At 38.5% G+C, this 23,039-nt stretch overlaps 1 protein-coding gene across 1 annotated transcript; it reads right to left on the bottom strand.

Moving 5' to 3' along the window:
- Positions 1 to 12,288: 12,288 nt before the first annotated feature.
- ADAD1 (adenosine deaminase domain containing 1 (testis-specific)) lies at positions 12,289 to 22,719 on the bottom strand. Its single transcript, XM_010011257.1, has 10 exons — positions 22,542 to 22,719; positions 20,546 to 20,722; positions 20,002 to 20,137; positions 19,075 to 19,268; positions 17,974 to 18,097; positions 17,596 to 17,766; positions 15,113 to 15,339; positions 14,308 to 14,545; positions 13,623 to 13,755; positions 12,289 to 12,402 (listed from the first exon to the last, which is right to left on the bottom strand). The coding sequence occupies exons 1-10, from the start codon at positions 22,717 to 22,719 to the stop codon at positions 12,289 to 12,291; spliced, it is 1,692 nt and encodes a 563-aa protein (XP_010009559.1).
- Positions 22,720 to 23,039: the final 320 nt, after the last annotated feature.

A 23,039-nucleotide genomic window follows, 5' to 3' on the forward strand; every position in this document is an offset into this window, starting at 1 on the left:
GAACTGTCTCATGAGCAGTGTGTTTGTATTTGTCTCTACAGTTGTTCACCTAAAAAGAAGCGTGAAACAAAACTAGGAGAGGTTAACACTTGTATAATTTTGTGGGTATATCAGGAACACTTTTAGCTGGTTTGGTGTACATTCAACAAAGACAAAATTGGTAACTGAAGTTTTGATCCTGGCAACACTTAACTGTGGAGGCAGCTCTTAAAAGTATCTATTTGGATACAAAAGTTAAAAACAAATGAAAGGGACTAATCATCCAAACATCCAAATGTATGTTTGAACTACTGACAATAGATTATACCTAAATAAAAAGAAGCCATTCAAGTTCACCCAGAAATCTTCCAAAAATTCAACTACTTGCTCTGCACATATAGCACACCATCTTAACCTGTATTATGTCCAGGCCTAATCCTTACCCTTTATTAATCAATCCTACTTACTTTACATTAAGCTCTAACTCACAGTATTTAATATTCTCATTCAGACTTGAAATCATCCCAAATTTTACCATAAACCGAAAACACTATGATGTTCATAACCTTATAAGTTTATTTTTTCAAAAGATTCTTAATTTCTGTTGCTGCTTTTCATGTGTAATGAAGAAGCTGCTTTTCTTGTAATGACCTAACTGCATCATATCTATAAACATCCTCAATTAGATGCTTTCTCCACCCACTCCACAGTCCTCCAGCTCGTATCTCCATTATCTTGAAAGGATACCATCAGCAACTGTACTTCCTGAAGTTGACATAAGCAACACCAGCCACTCTCCCCTCATACATGGAATCAATCATTTAATTACAGAAAGCAGTCAGGATAGTAAAGCAGAAGGTACCCTTTCATAAACCTGTACTGGCCCACAGCCATTTACCTCCTTGTCCTTCAAGTCCTCAAACACTTACTCTGTAACATTCCCCGGGACAGTGGTGACACTGACCAGCCTCTGGTTCTTGAGACCCTTCCCCTCATCCTTCATTTCTGTTGTTGCTTTTTTCTGTTGTTGCTTTTTACTAGTCAATGCAGATAAACAATAACCACCATCTTTGGTGACTTACACTAAGAAAAATGAATAATCAAAACACACTGTTACCAACAACAAATCTGGTAATGGCAAGTACATCTAACGCTATACAGTCAGTAAAACTTGCTTTGAAAATTTCAGTTAGAGATGGTTCTTAATCTCTCAAGGAAGAATCAGCATCATCACCAAGATTTACGAGCCAATTCATGCACTGAAAAAAATAAACTGAGTAGACACGTATGGCAAGATACTACTTCTCTGAAATGAAAATCAAGCTGCACAGCTGGGCACAAGGGGCAGATTCATGACAGAGGCGAGAGACCTATACTGTGAGATCTCAGTATACTGCTAGAGAGAATGCACTTAGCCCGTTGTAACTATGGGGACAGGAAACAAAAAGGTTCCCGTAAGTCCAATGTCCCATACCTGAACTAAATGCACACCTATTAAACAAGTAACACTTTCAGGAGGATGAAAACTCATATGGCAGACAGGAATGATTACAACGATTTCCCCCCCCCCCAAGGACTTTATGATTTCTAGAACTTTTTTTTTTTAATAGGCTTTTCCTCTTAATGTTGGTCATTTCAATGAAAAATTACTTCTAAAGCTTCTGCGAAGAGACTCCCAATTGTCAACTATTTTCAGACCATTTTAGTTAACAATCTAAAACCAAAAGCTTTTTTTTAAAAAAAAAAAAACAACCCAAAAAACTCACAAAAAAACCCACAAAAAAACCCCTAAGAAACAAACAAAAACCCCACAAACAAAAACAAACAAAAACACCCCCCCAAAAAAAAACCCAAACAAACAAAAACACCACCCCACCCCCCAAAAAAAAAAAACAAAAAAACCCACAAAACTCCCAAAGCCAAAAACCACACTGATATTCTCACAGCAAAAATCCACTCTAATTACTCACTTTTGGGAATTTTTTTGGCACTTTCTCCCGAAAGAGTGGGTACTTGCCCTAATCAAGGACAACATTCAACTAGTTAAAACCACTATTCTAATCCAATATGGCAACTCCTTGCTTCCTCTTTTACCCCTTGCTTCATTTCTCCTCACACAAGCCATCCAAAGAATGCTTTCCCGCATCATCTTTTATCATCACAGTGATGATATCACATGCGTTTGTGAATCAGCAGAATTCATGCTATAACCCCATCAGAAACAAACAATAAAGACAAAAAATTAAATACTTTTTCCTGGTTGTTCTTGCTCAACAGAAAATACAGCAGTCACCTATTCAACAGGTTAGAGGTTTTGAATTTTAGGATTACAAGGACTTGGGAAGCAAGTACTCCATTTTACAGGGTGTATTAAACTCACACAGTTTAGTGCCTTTTTTTCCCTTAAACTTTTAGTCTTTTGTTATTAACCCAATATCTTCTGTAAAATTAATTTTCCATTTCTTAAATGCAGGCAAGATCATGAACATCTGCTACCACTTGACTGAAGAGAAAGACTGAGAAAAGGCTGAAGAAAGAGGTGGCTATCTCCTTTTGAAAGCTTAAATTCAAATGAATTTAAGCCACTCAATCCTTTCCTCAAATCTTCACTTCATGTTTACACAAATCTCCTAGTGAGCAGAGTAAGGAAAGGTTCATTTTCTACAGGTTATTGCTTCGAACCATGAGATCTGCAAACAAAAGGTAACTGTTAAGAAAGAACTGTTAGGAAAACTGTTAACTGTTAGAAAGAGTTAAATCAAGAGACCGTGATCACGACTTGATGGTTATCACCTTCATCAGACACAAACTCTGTTGCGGTTCCTACAACATTACTGAAAGTAATCTTGTAAAGGCATGTTACTATAGTAGGAGCCTGAAAAACAACTGCACTGAACTAAAGCATAACAAACAAAACATTCACAGTGACTCTAGCTGAATTTTGTTTGTTCTGGGGATGAAGAAAGGAGGCAAGCACCTTGATCCAACAAGATGCCTAATACCTCAATGAAACCAAAACTTCTCTCCAAAATTCACCAGCCATCAGGTATGCAGGAGGGGGGAAGGAAAAAAAAAAAGCAAGCTTTCAGTTCAGAAAGACACAAAAATATGATTCTGAACTGAAAATAGTCAGATTCTAGGTAAAAAATTTTCCAGACTTTGAAGTTGCACAGGTCCTATCTTTTAATTTTAGTTGTTTTCTGTAAGAGAAAATAAGCCTTTATTAGGCACAAGTACTACAAAAACTTGGAAACAAAGCAACAGCAAGACACATTCTTCTCCCTTCCCAGATCCCCCATCCAAAACTACTGCTTGCCTTTTACATACTTTCTTTACTGCCAATTAATCTTCCTTGAAAATGCAGGTGACACTTTTAAAGTGTTCCTCCAAGCCTTTCAGGTATGTTGCATATTACAGTGTTTTTCTTATAATGTTGATTTAGTGTAAAAGTATTTTATTTAGAAAGAAAATGTGATATAAATCAACTAGCCTTTCATAACTGTGCATTAAAACCGAAACCAAACCAAGAAACCCACAGTCTGACATGGTCACTAGCACCTATCCCCAACACTTTTTAAAGGCAGACTTTTGGGGGTTCAGCACTGGCAGCACTACTTTACCATTAATGATTCCAAGGCAACTTAAAGGAGTCATTTTATTTCTTGTTATTATGCAATCAACTCTGTGGTGAAGCTGTGAGGGCTTTCTAGATAACCATACCTCTGAGTAAACCCCTAAGTAATTTCTTGCTTGGTAATAAATATGAGTGCAGACTGAGTGTAATTTCCAAAATCTGACCAAGACCAAAAGTCCAACACCATACAGGGAGAAATATTATTGTATATAAAAGTTACAGCACATGACCATGCTCTTGTCCGAAAAAGCTATCCCTTCCTGATGGTATATGAGCCCCTAAGCATACACTCAACTACTACCTGACAGACAGCACTTAGATGAAAAATATGCAAGTAAGAAAAAAATTAATTCAAGGAGGATGAAGATGTTTTGGACACAAATCTATTCAAAGGTACTGCAAGGAATTGTCGGGGGGCTTACACTATCATGTCAGCATACCAGTGACATGAAGGCTACTGTACAACCTACCTATGGTCTTATTAGTACCATGACCATGTCCCTGTAGATTCACCTTCTTTTTACTACTTGTGGTCAGATTTGGTTTGTCTTACACATACACAGTGAAGACAGAATAGCCTGTAAGGGCAACCTAACTACTTTGGAAACTCCTTAGCTAGCACAGTGAAGACAGACTCTCAAAACTTAAGGTATAATTAAGTTGAGTGTTAACACTGAGTTTGTCCTATTTCTGAGTTTATCAATATGCTCCAAGCCATCTCCCCCTCACCTGGCGAATCCAATAAAAGTAGTCAAGACAAGATCTGTTGCTTTCTCCCATTGGACCACAAAGCCTGCAGCAGTTTTACAGGAAAATTAAGCACTGACAGAAAATAGCTCCAGCCCTCCAGCCCTACCAAAGTGCGTGGAGCTACCTCCAATTTGAACTGCTAAGAACTACTCCAGGAAGTTGTCAGATTCAGAACCTCAAATCCAATGCTTCCAAATGTAATTTTGTAGAGCTAGCACAAGAAAGACTGAATAGTGCTGAAAACAGTAAGCACTAATTACAAACAAAAACGTCTCGTGCTCACTACCAAGGTATTTCTTAAAATTTCACACAGCCCAAAACATGTTAACTTAAACCAAACAACTGAAAACCTTGAATACAATGACCTAACTTTAACAGAACCCTGGAGAAAAAGCTGAGGACCCAATACCTGCGGGTCGCCTCTGCAGTTGTAACTCCTGTTTGAAATTAGTTACTATCAAGAATAAATACAAGAAACAAAAAGACATGTTGCCAGAAAAAGTTTCAAACTGCACAAATACTACATATTGCAAGCTATAATAGCTACTAGGACTTCAGACTTACACACTAAATGTTTGCACTTATTTCAAAACCAGGAAACGAAGTCCAAGTTCTCCAGAAGCTGGAACTGCACTGCTAACTAACACTAACTAATAAAAAGAATTATAGAAACAGCCTTTATTTAGGCCAAGCAAAATCATAGTCTAACCGACTTTGAACAGATCCACTCCCCCTCAGATTACATGATCAGAACACATACAGTAAGTTTCCACATGTAGCTTTATATGCAATGGCAGGTGAAGTAGTTACCCACCCAGTCCTGCTCATCCTGAATGCTACCAAACTTCAAACCACAGTAGCATGCAAACCCAGAATTTATTCCACACAGCTTCAGCAGCTAAATTCACCAGGTAGAAGAGCTGTATTTCACATAACATTAGTGACTCAATGGCAGCAGCAGGAGTATTTGGCTCAGAACTACACTCAAAAATAAGAAAATTAGGACTTTTAACCACATGTTTCCAGAGATACCAGCCAACAGAGCTCTGAACCAGAAAAGCAGTTCAGCGATGTTATACAAGAGTTCAGTGTCAAATGACTGCTTACTCTCACCTTCAGTACTGTGATACAGACCACAACATGCAGTGGGTTAGGTATCAGTAAGAAAATCTGTCAATATTTTTAAAAGCAGTGCATTTTCACTGTAGGCTGGAAAAAAGTGAAAGGTACAGACAAGGAAGAAAGAGCAGCATTAAGATATGCAGTGAGAAAAAATGGTTTAACATCCCCAAGCAAAGAATCCTGCTGGAAGTTTGATGGTTTGGGGTTTTTTTTTTTAGGTTGTTTGGTTTTTTTCCCCCAAAACATTTTAAATTTGATGGCGTAAAGACTGACTTACACACGCATCTAAGTTTATGCTGTCTTTGCAAAAGATGATAGGTAAAACCACCTTCAGACAGGAAGACAACTTTCTTCCTGTTGTTTAATCAACAATTGCTAAAATGAGAATGCTTCTTTCTTCTTCACTTAAACAATGCCACAGGATTTGTGAAAAGATAAATATATACAGATAGATGGTCAAAATGGCTAAATTATACAAATTTAGAACAAAATTTTGCGTGGCAATAGTACATTCTATGGCATATTCTATGGGGGAGTGGGACAGCACAAGAGGGAAAAAGTGTTTCATGCAGAAAGCACAAAGAGAGATTGCCCAAAGTTAGTGTGGGCTTCTCTGACAGCAGTGAATGTAGGTAAAATCCCTCTTACTTTATAAAAATTCCAAAGTGTCATCAGGGGAGGAAAAACAAAAGTAATGATTCTTGCCATACAGGTAGAACATATGAAAAAATGTGTAATAAAACCTCTTTTACATGACGCCCCCATCTTTTTCCCCCCCCAAGAAAGAAGAGTATAAATACACTAAACAGCTTAATGACAACTTATCAGCTCTTATCATACACAACTCAAATACTAGCATACAGATAATCAGAACACTGACATGATGTGCAAAGTACTGATCTTGAGCTGTATTTCAGCAGCAATGCTTATGACTGCAGCTTACGGAGCACCTCTATCAACAGAAAAAGTGCGCCTTCTTAAAGCTTTAATAAGAGATTTAAAATTCCTGGAAAAAAACAAGGATGTAAGTGGTTGATTTCCTTTTATTATAAAATCCTCTTCTACATATCTTTTCTGTTTAGTTTTTCCTATGTATTTTTTTCAGAAAATTTAACTTTTTATCCCCCTTTTCTACAGAAGATTCATCTTGACCTTTACACACCAAATGAGAAACAGGTAAGTTTAAATTTTCTTTTTTCTGAAGAATTCCTTAAGTATGGCTAATTTAAAATTATAAATTATTGAACTACACCAAACAAATTCACTTGTCAAAAGGGCACACAAATCTGTAGAGTTTGAATACAGTGTAGGGAGTGTGTTTTCTTGGAGACACTTCTGCTTTTGATTTTTATTCTCAGACATTGTTTGATGTACATTACCTCATTGCTCTGCACAACATGTAACATAAAATGAATCCCCCCTATTCATCCTGCTTAATACACGGTTGAATTCACAGGAAAAAATGTTTTCCCAACTATTTAAACATTATATAAGCTTTACAGTAGGCTCTAGTGCCCATGTTTTATCTAGACTAGATGCAGAGCTACTAGTAGGTTCTGTTTAAGACACTGTAGGCCTTCTATGTCCCATTAGAGATCAAACTCAGATATGCTCTACTTCATTGTCTTCAGGAACAAAACTTTACCAAGCCATTCTGGATGTATTAGCTATATATTCATGGTTTATGGTATTTAGTTAATACCCAAGACTTAGTTCCACAAGAATACTATCATTGTGGTTGCTTCTTCCTAAAAAATTGCACACCAGAGTGCAGACTGTGTTCTAAGTACAGCTCTACCACAGTCTATTCATCATGGGCAGGCTACTGATCTGTAGTACCTTTCCTGTTTAATTAAGCGTGCAAGTAGACCAATGAAAAAGAGCATCAGGTTATTTAGCACTGGGAAGTAGAAATCCTTACAGAAGTTAGCTGTTAACTACTTTGAACCTACAAAGAAGTTTCAAATCCAGAAGAATTCTCACTTCACAGTAATTTTGTGTCAGTGAAGATTTAAAGCCAGATTCTGCAACCACTTCCTTATCTGAGTCATTTTTCTCATCACTGACAACATGTAGATGTTGCTATCTCAGAGCTCCAGTGCTTAAGAGCAAATGCATGACGCTGATTAGTATTATTGTCACCAAGTGATGAAATAGCCTGGAAGAGTGATGCATAAAGTTATCATATTCAAAAGCCAGATCGGATGCAGACATTAGATAAAACAACCAAAGTGCATTATCTGAAGATGGCTCTAAAAAGGCCACTACAAAACTGACAGAGGCTTTGACTATAAACACTTTTGCTAAGACATGATTTCCACATGACAAGCAAGACCAATTTGCTAATTTGGTTCATGAGCAAATACTACAGCTTCGTGTTCCCAAGAGATGTTCTGAGTGTCCTGGAAGACTCCTCAGTTTTCAAAAGCTACAATAAAATACCATAGAACTAAGAAAACATGTAACTTCTTACAACACAAATTAAGAGCAACAGATGAACTATACGCTTCAGAAAACCAACAGCTTAATTCCCGATATAACGACAAAAACAACAGGCAATTGAGATTTTTTTAAACTGAATCAACTGTCCTCAGGAAACAATATATATACATATAGATATAACGATTTTTCTGACTGTTTTAGGAGTGCAGCTGGCAAACTTTGCAATGTTACCTGACAGAAATGGGCACCTTGGAAAATGAGATTGACGATGAGGATGTTGATAATCTTCGAAATATCCAGAAGAATCTCCAGGGTCTTATGGTAGGCAACCTTTTTACCTAGTCAAAAAAAAAAAAAAAAACCAAAAAAAAAAAAACAAAAAAAAACCCACAAACAAACAAAATAAAACTTAAAAATTTACCTCTGCTGCAGTATTTATCATAGAGTTTGTTTAGCTTACTGTAGTCTTTCATTTACAAAAGTCTCTTTTATAAGCAGCCGCTACATCATATCATCCCTTAAGACTTGCCAACTGAAAAAAGCCAATCCCCTGAAATATTAAGGGTTCTTTTTTCTTAAAAGAAAAGAGAAGTTGATGCTTTATTGCTAAAACTAGCTGACAAGAGAGCTATCACCAACCAACAAAAATGTGTGTATTGCAGGACCTAATTCCCCAAGGAACTGGATGCAAGATCTGTGAAGCTAATGACAAGAAGAAGTTCCCTGCATTTCACCAAGATCTGAGCAACTTTCTGAGATCTATGATAAAATAAGCAGATAACCATTTTTACTGCTACATTATTTATTTAAATACTAAATTATGACTAATTTATGTATTTTGCCCTATGGCTTATTAGCTTGCTTCCCATTTTGGGACCACTCTATGTTCTTAGCCTGGGTGATACGACAGTCTGTTCTAAGATCACATTTGATCCTTTTGGTAAGCCCTACGGGCTCAAAATATACTTTGGAAAACTAACTGGTTCTCACTTTGTCAATCAACTTGAGAGACAACTATTTATTAAAACAAAACAAAACCAAAACAAACTATCAAAAATTCCTTGTAGCTTATATTTAATAAATTTCAGTAACTTATAAAAATCATGTCTTGAGTCTTCATTGTTAAACTATACTGTCTTTTTCACTGGTGACTTACTTTTTTTCTTAAACACAATAAACACCCCCTCCCAAAAAAGGCATTTACCAATACACAAGTGTACAGTACTAGACTCAAAACAAGACACCTTTACATAACCATTATAAAGCAACAAAAAAAAAAACCAAACAAACAACCAACCCCAAACCAGTTTCTGCTAGCATGCAGCGTGAGGTATAGAAGTAACAGAGCCAAATTGGTTCCCCCAGAAAGAAACCCCAAAGCCCCCAACTTTCTTTTGTGAGCTGTTCTCTTTAGCTACGCATGCTTTTGGTGTACTTTTTTGTAGGATACATACTTCTTGTTTATGTAGGTGAATCATATAGTTCTCAAAAATCTTCAGAGCTAGGGAAACATTTCCAGCAACAACTGACATCCCATTGATGATTACTGTATAAATCCATATGACCACATGCTGCCTTCAGTAGTCACAAAAATCCTTTTGTGGAAACCAGAAGTGTGCTTACTTCAAATGAAGATGGAGTCTGTCATGTGACATTGTAAGTTTTATGCAGAAAGAAACAACTAAGAGGACTATCTTTTGCAATCCAAACCCCACCACTCAATACTAACAATACAAACCTGTAACTGATCAAAGTAAGCCAACTACAATAGTTATCAGCCTATCATTTAGTCTTTGATGTGTTTTGCTGGTGGGTGTGTTATGAAGTATTTCAGGTTATACTTAAAAACAGACTAACACTGGAAAATCCAGCACTTTTCTTGAATGCTGAAAAGAGAAAATAGGTGTTAATGATAGCTTTCTGCCAAAACTGGGAAAATACTTACAGCGCTGGTATCTGTTACTCTGCTTCTCTTCCTGCAGTGAAGAGTGCTCTGTCCCCACCCACAAAGACTCAGAAAAGCAAAATACTGTCAGTCATCCCATCACAAACAGAGCAGCTCCACCCTCAGCTCAAATCAGATGCTTTCCAAATGACAGCCTGAAGTAACAGTAATACCTAAATACAGTGTAACACAGAAGGTGAGAAAACAGGCAAGAAATGTTTGTAAAAATTCTTTCAACCTTGCCAATCTTCATAGAATAATGCTTCTCATTACATTGCTTCCTTATTTGATAAATACTTAAAAGCAACATGCAAGAAGAATGAAAAAATATCTCCTTTAAACAAAGTGCGAAAGAATTTAAAGACATAGCAACCTCTGAGCTGGTAAGATAAAGCTGATAAAAATATAAACTCTACATACAGCAAATAAACTCTCCCTGTCCGTCAGATTTACATGTAGGTACATATACTTAAATAGCAGCTGCAGGATTGGCTCCTGGATTTGCCCACGCTTTAGAATAAATCCAGAGAAAAAGGGTATTGTACTGAAAGCTTCTGAAATGCATAGCAAGGTAAATTTTACTGTACATACCTTTTCCTGCAACTCCTAAAAATCCTCAGCAGAACCTCTTACAATAATGCATTTTCTGAGGTATCTTCTCCTGCTTGAGCCCACAGCTTTAATATGAAATTGTGACATGTGCCCCACCATGACACATGCCACACAACACACACGTAGTTTGTAACACCTATGGGATATGTATGTGACACTGTGACATGTTACATGATGTGTGACATATGACATTAGCATACATATTATGCATCTGACACTTGTGTGACATCTGACACATGACATAATGTGACATGTACATAGGTACAGCAGGCATGTCTATAGAGAGAGAATATGCACATGCACACACTCCTATAGCTGCCTGTGTATTTATACTTCCACCGTGGACCTCCATGCTTCTCAAGCAGAGAGGGGAGAGGCCAAGCTCTCAAGTGGAGGCTGCTGGTGCTATTCATGTTCACATGCCTGCCTTCAGTCTGTGCAGCCAGCCACGTTTTTATGTACATATGTATGACATGCATGTACCTGTTGTCAGTAATACACCTTCAGCATCATTACTGGAACCACAGCACTCTTGCTTCTCTCAAGCTTGTAGAATCACGCATTTTGGAATAACTGAAGTAGCTGAGGAAAAACCTGGCTGGAACACATATGTGCTTATGTTTATGAGCTCAGTGCATTCTGCACATGCTGTTACTTAAACAAAGAACAACCCATATAACAAGCACTGGATCCATACTGTTGTCATCAACTCACGCCTCAAGGATACGGTTTAACAATGGAACCTCTCTCCTCCTAAGAAGAAACCCAAGTTTAATAGATGTTGTGGTTGGCTGATCAATTAATAAAATGGATGAAGTTCACAAAAAAAAAGCAGAGTTACTTGTGCATATTTCAGGCTTCTAGCTTAACTACAGAAAACACCTTGGCGACAGTGTCTCAGAAGAAGTCCAAGGCCATACAGAAAAATGCTCCAGAAGTATATAAAGCACTAACATATGTGGCATGCTGCAGGTATGTTACATGGTATGTCAGATTTAACATGTATGTCACTCATGACACATACATATACAGCTAACACATTGTCAAAGAAATTTATTGACGTTTTTATATCCCTGAAAAAAAGGCAATGCTATGCTCCAGCCATTCTGGAGCATTCTTACACAGGAAACATTACAGGGACCAAATACTATGTGGCACATGTACAACAAAATGCAACAAAAAAACACCACGCACCACCAAGTTAGAAGATAGTAACAGAAAACAAAATAGCAATACAAAAGAAAAAACGTCAAGGACCAAGCAGTAAAGTCAGCGAGTTTCAACAACTTGCACTTCGTTTAAGATCATCTCCACTAAAGACTCCACATCCTAGTTAGAAAAATCAGATCAAAACAACAACAAGAACTACACACCATACCAGAAGGCAGTTTTATTTTAGAAACCTCTTAGAATAACAAGCTGAAACATGACTACAACACTATACTACTACTGATGTATGAAAACACTATGTAACTTAACAGCTGCTCACATTGGTATCGTATGGAAAAGGCAGGGAAAAAGAAGAAATCAATACGCAGCAACCCTGAAACTAACAGGAAAAAAATCATGTTGAGTCATTTTAAGAGGTCCACAGGGTACGGAGGAGAGGCGGGGTGAGCAGAAATGAGGTGGCACTGGGGGGCAAACCAAATCTGATTTGCAAAGCTGTTAGATACTCCTACCTATGAGACAGCTTTTGGAAGCGACTGAACTGTTACAGACGGTTTAATAATAGTATTTAAGTTGACAAAAAGCAGCTCTGAAATGATTTTCTTGCTGCAAATACAAACCCTACAGTTAAGTATCAGTCACTGAACTGCTCGATATGTGGAGACTTCACAATCCAGGATCCATAACTATGTTGCTGTAAGTAGCTTTGCAGCAAGTTTTTAGCTTCTTGGTACGTTTCAGATTCAGTCTAAAAAAAAAAAACAAACAAAAAACCACAACAAACAAAAACCAAACCAAAACAAAAAATCACAAAAAACACCGGAAATATTTAATAAGAAAGAAGATATTAGAAGAATGATGGTTACAGAGATCTGTGTTCTTTGTGACCAGCATACAATGCACACAAGCACAAACCTTGAGGAAGACAATACCTACAAATCTTACAGTTCCCTCATTCGCTGACGGTCAGAGAAAGTATTACAGACTCTAAAAACATTATCTTTTTATATGTTTGGCCATTTACTGGGAAGAGAATTGTTCTGTTAAACACAATTTCTTCCAGTATCTTGTCAGTTCCAGTAATAATCTTTACACAGGAAATAAACATTCACTCTCATTCAACGCAAATCTGCATTCAACACACTCTGCATTCAACGCAAACAGATGAACAGTCAATTAGCAAGGCATCCTATTCTGAAGGAGTTTTTTAATCATTTAAAAATTCAGGTCTTGGGTGTTCTGACAGGTGGAAAAAAAAACAGTAATAAAAAAAATTATGCACTTTATAAAAGTCTTAAGTTTCACACAAAAATTCTGGAAATAAAAAGCAATTATTGAACCAAGGAGAGGAAAAACCTGCAAGAGTACAGAGAGGTAAGATGAGCTTACATACTTCCAACTGGGGACAGAAGTGAATGAAGTGTTATCAGCAATCAAGAATCACAGTAGCTGCTTTAAGTAATATCTCTGTGGTTTTATACCACAAAGAAAAGCCTGGGACCTAATGCTGTCTTCTGATGAACTAATTCCTACTTTTCTATTCCTCTATGACGTAGGAATCCTCCCACAAGACTACACTATGGTATAAAAAAAAAAAATCTATGTACATATGAAATAATAGAGAATAAGATTGAAAATAAGCTAACGAACAAAAATCTCCCAAACTCTAAATATGAAAACATTTTATGTGGGGAAAATGGCCAGCAACCTCCATATGCCGAGACAAAACATGGCAGATTTTCACAGAGAATGTTTCAATACTAATTCTTGAAAAACTAGATTAATTTTACTTCAAACCAGCAACTGGAGACATTCTCAGGCAAAGATCAGAGGAAATGAAGGGGATCCAGTTGTTCAGGTGAAGTCTTCAACAAAACATAAAGTTGCCCTTGGCTACAAAACTAGCTTTGAAAATAGCCATTGAGAGGCTCCATACAAAAATTTTCCCCCAACCCTATACCAGCTTACCTTAGCTTCATGGTACGTTGCAACTTGAAGCAAATCATATCGTTTTGCTTCCTTTGCAAGCAATCTGAAACGTCTAAGCATTGCTGCCTTGCAAAGACGACTTGCCATGTAAGTGCCACTTTTGAAGGGTGAACTACAGTGAGGGAAAAAAAACAAACAAAAAAAAAACCAAACCAAAACAACACCAAACCAAACAAACAACTCAGTAACAAATACATCACCATTATGTTGCTTTGATCATTACAAGCTTTTTTTACCCTCTAATGTTTTGTGAACACAATCATATGGTTCTACTTCCACTTTCAGTAACGCAAACCAGAGGCTGTGAGAATTTGAACAATCCAACAAAAGAACATTTTTATACTAGAATTTATCTGAACTACGATGCCAACTGGTTTTACATACTATGAAAACTAAAACATTCACTACCACAGACAATGGAATAAAGATACCTCAATTCAAAAAACTACATAATTTTCTATCTTGGTATCTCACTGTAAAGTTACAAGATCTATAAAATGGTTTATAATCTTAGGCTGCATTCACTTAACACAAGACAGAACCTCTCTCATTTGGCTAATACTGGGGCCTCCATGCATAGCTTAGAAAAAGGAATACTCCAATGAACTGGCACAAAACAATAAGGCTAACCATTACTTCCAAAATACCAAAGAAAAATTCTAACCTTTCAGTGGTTCTTCCATCTAAACCATCCACAACCTCCAGTGATAGATCTGACAATGACCAATTCAAGCTAAGAGACATCTGTTTAACGTTTGTTTGAATTGGGTGTGCGGCATTCACCAAGTAAGTATGAGATCTGTTGACCACGTAAGGCATGGGAAGCTTTAAAGTAAAAGCATCATCAACACGCTGTCGTATAGCTAATTTAAGACCTCTTGTATCCTTGCAATTTCCATTTCCTGTTAAACAAAACAAGATCAGTCATGGAAGTACATCAAATAAACAACCCAAATATGCATGTATTTGGTTGGTTTGGGGGTTTTATGGTTGTTTTTTTTGGTTTTGGGGTTTTTTTCCCCCTGTGTTTTTTGTTTACATTATATTCATTCTTCTCCGTAAAAATAACCTTTGGAAAAATCAGTTCCAATATTCTGTTTGCAGAACACTGTCACCTTAAAGTCACCATATCTGGCTGAACAGTTAACATATTTTCACATGTTATTTTCTTAATATCTAAAATTTGATTTGTTATAAAATACTGCCGAATTTCTTTCTATGAATGGAAAAACAAAGGGCAATCCAGCAAGCCAAACCAAACCCACAGTGACACAAGAGCAAGCCTGACTGACTTTTACATTAGGGCATTTCAAAGATGAGTTAAAAAAAATAAACACACTTAGTATCTTTTCAGAAAAGCACTGTAATTTTTAAAAGAACCATCTTGGTTTAGTTCCTGTTTTATAAAATGTAATCAAACTGGAACATGAAACATACAAAAAGTCCACTGAAATTTGAATTAAGCTTACCAACAAGAATACTGTGGATATATACCGGTTCAATGAAGTGACTCAGCAATGCTCCCTGAACACCAACCACTTCCCATTTTGTTAATTTGTCACTAGCTGACATACTGCGTGCTGTGACAGTTTCAGGTGGCCAACAAACAGTTAGGTATATCTTGCCTCCTATAACAACATGGAGGCTCAGTTCTTCACTAGTTTCGTAAGCAGACATAGATTGTGGGTTGAGACATCTACAGTAAGACAAGAAAATGAGTTTCAGTGAGAAAATATTCAGAAATTATTGTAAAGTGGTACCTAATACTATTTCTCAAAACAATTATCACTAGATCTGGGCTTTACATTATGTTCAATATTTGTAAATATTAGAAAAGACACATTCAGCTGCTCAAGTGACAAGACTACCCAAATCACTATTTAATGAATAGTGATTCAACCTGATCTTGGCCATTGGCTGTGCAAACATTAAAAAAGATGAGCATAGGCTGCAAAAAAGCTATTGTTTTGTGTCTACTTACACTATGACAGAAGTTACTTGGAGACTGCTCATCTCGGGGAAAAAGCAGCCATAAGGTTGTTTATCTCCTTTAAAACATAACTTACACTGCCATTCCTCAAAGTATGTTAAACAAGGAGATGCAACACATTCACTAGGGAAATAAAACAACGGTTGTTCCCAAGCCTAACATAGTCTTTCCCTTTAAATAAAAAGAGACAAAAAGACAAAGCCTTAAGTTTTGTGCAGACTCTACCCAATTTTATCCTAACTTTTAATGAAATGATCAAAGATGCTTTTGATTACATTATTATAAAGCAACCAGTTAATTTTGGCTTAAGTTACATAGTACCACACCTTAATATGTGGCCACATTTTTCTACTCAATGGATTACTTATGAGTAGCTTCCTTCTAAGAACTGTCTTTAAATAACGCTGTACATGAGCTAATCTGCTGTACTAGAAGAAAATACTCCCCAGAGTTTGTCTCAAGAGAGCACAGACCAGAACGGAGAGAAATCAAGAGAAAGAAAAAGTGCTGAATTACAAACTGCATCTAGTCTTATGAACTGCTTCCTTGTAAAAGCAGGCTATGACACTGAAAGTAAATCAAAAACCTTCTCAACGCTGATTTCCAGTCAGCACAACTTACAGTGAACTGGCTGTAACTTCCAGTTCACAAGTCTGCCTTTCTAACACACCAAAGACAGTATGAAAGCAGCTACCCGTTTTGTACATATAAAAAAAGCTATGATTGTATGACTTTCAGGGACATTATTCCCCAGTACCTCTGTAAGAGACACAAAATAACGTTTGTAATAACTAGGTAGACCAGTGAGTGCTGCTGTACATGTCAAAACTACAAAAAAAAAACAACAAACCAAAACAACCAAACCAAAAAAACCCACCAACTTTAATACATATAACTAAATCTATATGTGTAAAGATAAGCATAGGAGTATATTAGTTGCATCAAGTTTCTCTCTTTACATTTTTTCTACAAAGCAGACTGGGAGCCTACTGTTTCAATTCAAAGCTTTTTATACTGTAGTCCTGTGGTGGAAAAGATGACATTAAGTCACCACCTCCACTGGCTCCATGGTTGAATTAATGTTTTACTAGTATTTTAATAGTATCTTGGGAGAGGGTTAACAGCTAAACAGGAATCTATAATAAAAAAGCAACGCCCTCAAGCAAACAGCCATGTAGAAGTTTTTTGTACTAAAACGTTGAGCTGCATCTCAGACGCTTATCACTACCACCCTGTACATTAATGCTTCCAAATAATGAGAAAAAAAAAAAAAACAACAAAACAACAGAATAGTCCTCCCCAATCTCAGAAACACGTAACAATGCGTATTTTCCACACTCGCAATGTAATCAAATTAATTGTTGTCGTGGTTCAAGCCCAGCCGGCAACTTGGAACCACGCAGCCGCTCGCTCACTCCCCCCCTTTTCCTTCCTCCCCCCGCTCCCGGAGGGATGGGGAGGAGAATCGAAGGAATGTAACCCCCACGAGTTGAGATAACAGCACTCCAGTAACTAAGGTATAATACAAACCACTACTGCTACCAGTAATAATGATAAGAGGAATAACAAGGGAAAAGGACCCAACCGCTCACCACCCGCCGACCGATACCCAGCCCGACCCGAGCAGCGATCTGCGCCTCCGGGTAACTCCCCCCAGTTTATATACTGGGCATGACGTGCTGTGGTATGGAATACCCCTTTGGCCAGTTTGGGTCAGGTGTCCTGTCTCTGCTTCCTCCTGGCTTCCCCTCCTCTCTGGCAAAGCATGAGACTGAGAAAGTCCTTGGTCAGAGTAAACATTACTGAGCAACAACTAAAAACATCGGTGTTATCAGCATTGTTCCCAGACTGAAAGTCAAAAACACAGCACTGCACCAGCTACTAAGAAGGAGACAAAATGACTGCTGTAGCTGAACCCAGGACAATTGTCCACTACATCTCCGAAAACACGAAGGTACTTACATGTGTGATTTTAACTGAGCAGTTCCTTTCGGAAGCTGATTCATGTAGAGAATGACAGTTGTATTTTGCTTGAGGCTAAGCAGCTTTGAGCCTGGTGCTGTGCAAAATATGGATTCCTTTCTCCTCACTGGATTTTCATTATAGAACAGCAGAAGATGTCTATAAAAGTATCTAAAAGAAAGAGTTAAGTTACTAAAGAAAGTATCGAGTAGCAATAAATCTGGAAAACACTATTTTGCTTACAAATACCTGGACATTCACATTTAATTCATGGGATTTGAAAATAACCCAGAACACACTTACTGTAAAATGCAAGTGCATTTATTTATTCACATTTGCAAAAGTAAAACTGGTAGCAATTCATACAAACATTCTCACCTTAGTAGGGAGCGTCTTGCAGTAACAATGGCATGGCTGTCATGCAGCACTCTTCCACCAACTTGAAGGCCTCGACTGTAATTACATTCTCCTGTCGCCAGAGCTGCAACTTCATGGTGCCCATCTAGCAAAATCCAACTGTGGTCATTTAACCTTGTCTGGTTAGCACATGCCCACCAAGCTGCTCTCTCACGCCCTCTGTCCCCCAGCAGGTTGGACTCCATCTTAAAGGTCTTTTCCAACCTAAATGGTTCTGATTCTACAAAAAACTAAATGAAGAAGCTCGTAGGTCAAAATAAGAACAGAGGGGTTGCTTACCATTTACCATCATGTGCAAAATACACTTCACTTTATTGACAATTAGAGTAGGACAGCAAGAAACAAAACAAAAACTAAAACCACCTTCCCCCTACTTCCCCTTCCTCCCAGGCTCAACTTCACTCCTGACTCTTCTACCTCCCCTCCTTCCCACCCGAGTGGTACAGGGGTATGGCGAAGCATCAATTCCTAAAACTTTGCCTCTGTTAATCCTTCCACCCCATGCTCCTTCCCTGATCCAGCACAGGGTCCCTCCCACAGGATACAACCCTTCATTAAGCACTCCAGCCTGGGTCCTTCCCACCACCTGCAGTTCTCCAGGAACTGGGTCCAGCATGGGTCCTTTCCAAGGTGTGCAGCCCTCAGGAACACACTGCTCCATTGCAGGTCCCCCACGGGGTCACAGGTGCTGCTAGAAAACCTAGTCTGGTGTGGGCTACTGTCCATGGACCACAGCTCCTGCTAGAAACCTACTCCTGTGTGGATTCCCCATAGACTGCAGCTTCCTTCAAGGTGTATCCACCTGCCCTGGCCTGTACTGGTCCATACAGCCCTATTCCTCCTTGAGACAGCACCAGAAAATGTTTATGTAGGTCTTGAATATTTGCATGGCCATAGCAGTCACACATGTGACAGAACCATCGAAGTACAGTATGTCAAAGAAGGATATCTTATCTACCCTTCACTTTGCATTCACCAGATCAGAAATGCGTGCCTCAAGGCTCCCTGGGAACACAAACAGCCTAGGCTTTCCACTCACCAATACTCACAAAACAGACTTGCCTTTTACAACGATGAAGGCAGCTAGTGAACTGCCACAATTTTGGTATTCGGGATGCTTGGCAGTCAGACTGTTAAACACTTCCTCGACTGTTTGCGAAAGTTGTTCGTATACAAGTGGTCCTCTTTCTAAAAAAATCAATAAAAACCAGCAAGACACGTATTTGCGGGGAGGAGGAACAGACGTGATCAACCACCTGTCAAATTATAAATCTAACCACATGCTAAAAGCACTACTATCAAAACACTCTAAAGATTATCAGGATGGATATGAACAAATAAAGGCCCAGAACACCTAAACACCTTATGTTTTTACTATTTGTTATAATAAATCAGGAGTACAGGGAGGATCTAAGAATTCAACAAAATTTCAAACAGGGATGGACATTACAAATTCCAAAACATGCATCTCGCACTATTTCCAGCAAATTAAAGTTTCTAACCGTCTTAAGAATTTTCTTTTCTAATTTTGAAGTACTTGTAAGCGTATTTAGGCAACAACTTTTAAATAAACTAAATGTTATTCAGTTATAAAATTGAATTTTTTTGATAGTAGTAACTCAGTGTGAAAGCCTTTTAATCATAAAAATCCCAAACCACTTAGGATTAACTTCATACTGTTGTTACCTAGTAAGTAGTGAATCAACTACAGCAGCAACAAATCAATTCCTTCAGTATTCTCCACCCTGCAATACAAACTGATGGAATTCCCAATACACAAAAGACAACGGAAAAAACAAGTTTCAGAACCATTATCACAAATAGTTCTGCCCAAAGGATTCAAGAATGTTGGCAGAGGCCCCGATACAAAATCATTTAATAAAGCTAGAGAGATTTTGCACAGCAAACCTTTAAGACAAGCTTTTAAATTCTAATTAGGTGTTGTTAGAACATTTACCTGACTTTTCAAAAACCTTTGCCCTGGGATACTCAGAGTTAAGTAGCTCATCAAGAGCCAGTTTAGCAGCATTTCGTTTAGCTTCCTTCTTGGTATTTCCCAGCCCAGTCTTGTAGCAAACACCATCTACCACAGCACAAAAGGCAAAATAAGGCCTTATGATACTGCCTTTAAAGGAGAAAGAAAAGAGACACAATTGGTGAAATGATTTTACAGTACTTGCATCCATAGCTTTATGTGCTTGCAAGAGAAAAAAAAACAATTTTAGCAAGATACAACTCAAACCTTTCACCTCCACATGAATTTCAGCAGATTTCACTTTAAGCATTTTCGCAAAGCTCTGGTAGCAGTCATAATTTTATACGATTCATCTGATCAAATTCTGTAGTAATTAATGATGAGACATAGCTCTCTAGACAATGAAAGGGCCTCCAAAAAGCAATATACGCGGAGAGTAGTTCAGCCAACAGTAAAAAAATTCATCTGTATTAGTGCCATTAATACTATCTGCAGAAATTTAGATAATCTCAAGGATGAGCAAATATTATTTTATTTAAGAAAAGAGGAAGTATTTACCTGCCACACCAGTTTCTTTCAATTCCAGCTGTACATTGTGCATACGTGCAAACTCGTGCAAGGCAGATACAGGGTGCATTTTTCCCTCTTCATATTTTGCAGTAAACTGCTCTAGATCTTTCTTCTCAGGAAGTGCTGGTAATGGGCATGCATGGGCCGCTTTCCGAAGGAAAGGGTCTGAAATCAAATTAAGAAAAGAAGTGAAAAAAACTCTTTAACAGTTAAATCTGTTTACAATCAATGCTTTATAGATTTTTAGAAAAACAAAAAGCAAAAACATTTCCTCTACAGCAGCACTGAATCCTATACTAACAATACTAGCAATTCCGAAATGGTGCGTAACTTCTCTTTTAAAAATATCAAAGCTTTTACAGTAAGTACTAAATCCATTAACCTCTCAATGTAGACAGGTATCACAGGTAAATACAAAATGTATGTCCCCTCCCCTCCCTTCCAAACCTGTGATCAAATGAAAGTTGCTGATGGCAGATTCAGAACAACAGAGCTTGTGGTTTTCCACACAGAACTATGAAGCAGCAAGACACAATGAAAGTTTTAGCAACCATACACGTAACTCAAAAAGCAGGTAACTCTTTCAAAGAAAAAGAAACCCACCCACAAACAACTGGTGAATACAGAGTCAGCAGCTCTGGCTAAGGTGGCCAGGACAAAACATAAGCACAGGTGCACTGCACACACACCCTGGTCCTGCAAGTCCTCCCCATAACCAAAAGTAACCCCACCTGGATCCAGGATAGTGGGTGGGTATTTCATCTGTCCCAGCAGAAAGCACTTACAGACTTCAGAAAGCAAAGTGAAGCAAGTTAGCCAAGTCATAGAAACACAGAATGAATCACAGAATGGTTTGGGTTGGAAAGGACCTTACAGTTCAACCAGTTCCAACCCCCTGCCACAGGCAGGGACACCTTCCACTAGAGCAGGTTGCTCCAAGCCCCTGTGTCCAACCTGGCCTTGAACACTGCCAGGGATGGGGCAGTCACAGCTTCTCTGGGCAACCTGTGCCAGGGCCTCAGCACCCTCACAGGGAAGAATTTTCTCTTAATAGCTAATATAAATCACCCCTCTGTCAGTCTAAAGCCATTCCCCCTTAGTCCTGTCACTACATGCCCTTGTAAGAAGTCCCTCTCCAGGCTTCTTGTACACCCCGTTTAGGTATTGGAAGACTCTGATAAGGTTGCCCCTGAGCCTCCACTTCTCCAGGCTGAACGGAGACTTCTTTAAATTCTGAGTAGTCCCAATTAAACCCACACTTGTGGGTTTCATTGGAAAGATAAACCCTTCCAAGGAGCACAGTGTATCTGGGCAGCTATTTTTTGACTTGGAGGCCTATAGAGTAACCGATTAACATCTCCTGCAGCACCTACTTCCGTGAAGAATCAGTGTGTTCTTTTAGACTTAAAAAAAATCCCAAAAAAACCCAAAAAACCAAAAGAACAGAAATCTTTTTCCACCTATCAACTCTAGGAGGAATGGAATCTTCATCTTCATGGTTCCCATATACTGAGGCACGAGTATCTCTCACCTTGAAAGAACTAAAATAAATTGGTATCTCTCACTCTCATACATAGGTGCCTTTACCTCAATGCAACTACCTGAAGAGGTAAAATTCAAAATACATCCTGGGACCCCTGGACTTAAAACTTTCTGCAACACTCTCTATGAAAATTCATGCAGTAGCACTTATCCTGTATTCTGGTAACCTCTACTGCACTTTTAATGTATAAATTGGAATTTATAATTATGAAACGCTGCAGGCTATATATAACCCACCCTACAACTAATCTCTAACTTCCAGTATGAAACGAAGACATAGGAAGGAGAGGGGCAAAGTCAAGCAGATGCTTAAGAAATCGCTGAAGAAAGAACAGTGACAAGAAAAAGCTGCAGAGGATTGCAACTGTTCGAGAAGTTATTTTCACACACATTAATAGTGTATTTTAACAGCTAATCTCAGGGCATAAACTGAAAACTATACCTGGATTTTGTGTCACCTCTGGTGTACTGTGCCTCTCAGAAGGTGGAAGTTTCGGCCTTTCAGTTCCAGCCTGAGAAAGATTCACTGAAAGCGGCTGCGCAGGAGCCCAAGCTGGCGAAGTCTTCTTGTGTGCGGTGGCAACTTTAGCACCCTGGAACCAGTCACCGCTGCTAGCCATTCTTGGTCAACCTAAGTAAGTTTAACAGTGTAAGGGCACACTTGCAAGCTCTAGCTACCTCAGAAGAGCAGTTTGCACTCCGCTTTCCCACAGAGTGGGACAATAAACCGGAGACCCTGCGCCTTTGCAATCCCTGCCCTCTCCCAGCTGGCGCCACAACGCTCAAGACCTCTGTTCACTTAACCACCTTCCCTCACACTCCATGAGGCTCTGCCCCTCGCCCTACAGCCAGCTCTCAACGGAGCGAGGCGAAACACAAAGCGACACAGAGGACCCTTTTCAAGCTTCCAAGACAAACGGGCACTGGAGGTGAAGGCGGT

This window comes from Nestor notabilis, unplaced genomic scaffold (assembly GCF_000696875.1).
Source record: "Nestor notabilis isolate BGI_N333 unplaced genomic scaffold, ASM69687v1 scaffold11860, whole genome shotgun sequence".
Taxonomy (NCBI): domain Eukaryota; kingdom Metazoa; phylum Chordata; class Aves; order Psittaciformes; family Psittacidae; genus Nestor; species Nestor notabilis.

Coding starts and splice junctions, on each gene's coding strand:
- ADAD1 (XM_010011257.1), bottom strand. CDS start 22,719: ATGGCTAGCAGCGGTGACTGGTTCCAGGGTGCTAAAGTTGCCACCGCA. Junction 15,340..17,595: donor GCTCAGTTAAAATCACACAT/GTAAGTACCTTC, acceptor GTCTTACTGTAG/ATGTCTCAACCCACAATCTA. Junction 14,546..15,112: donor TATCCACAGTATTCTTGTTG/GTAAGCTTAATT, acceptor TTTGTTTAACAG/GAAATGGAAATTGCAAGGAT.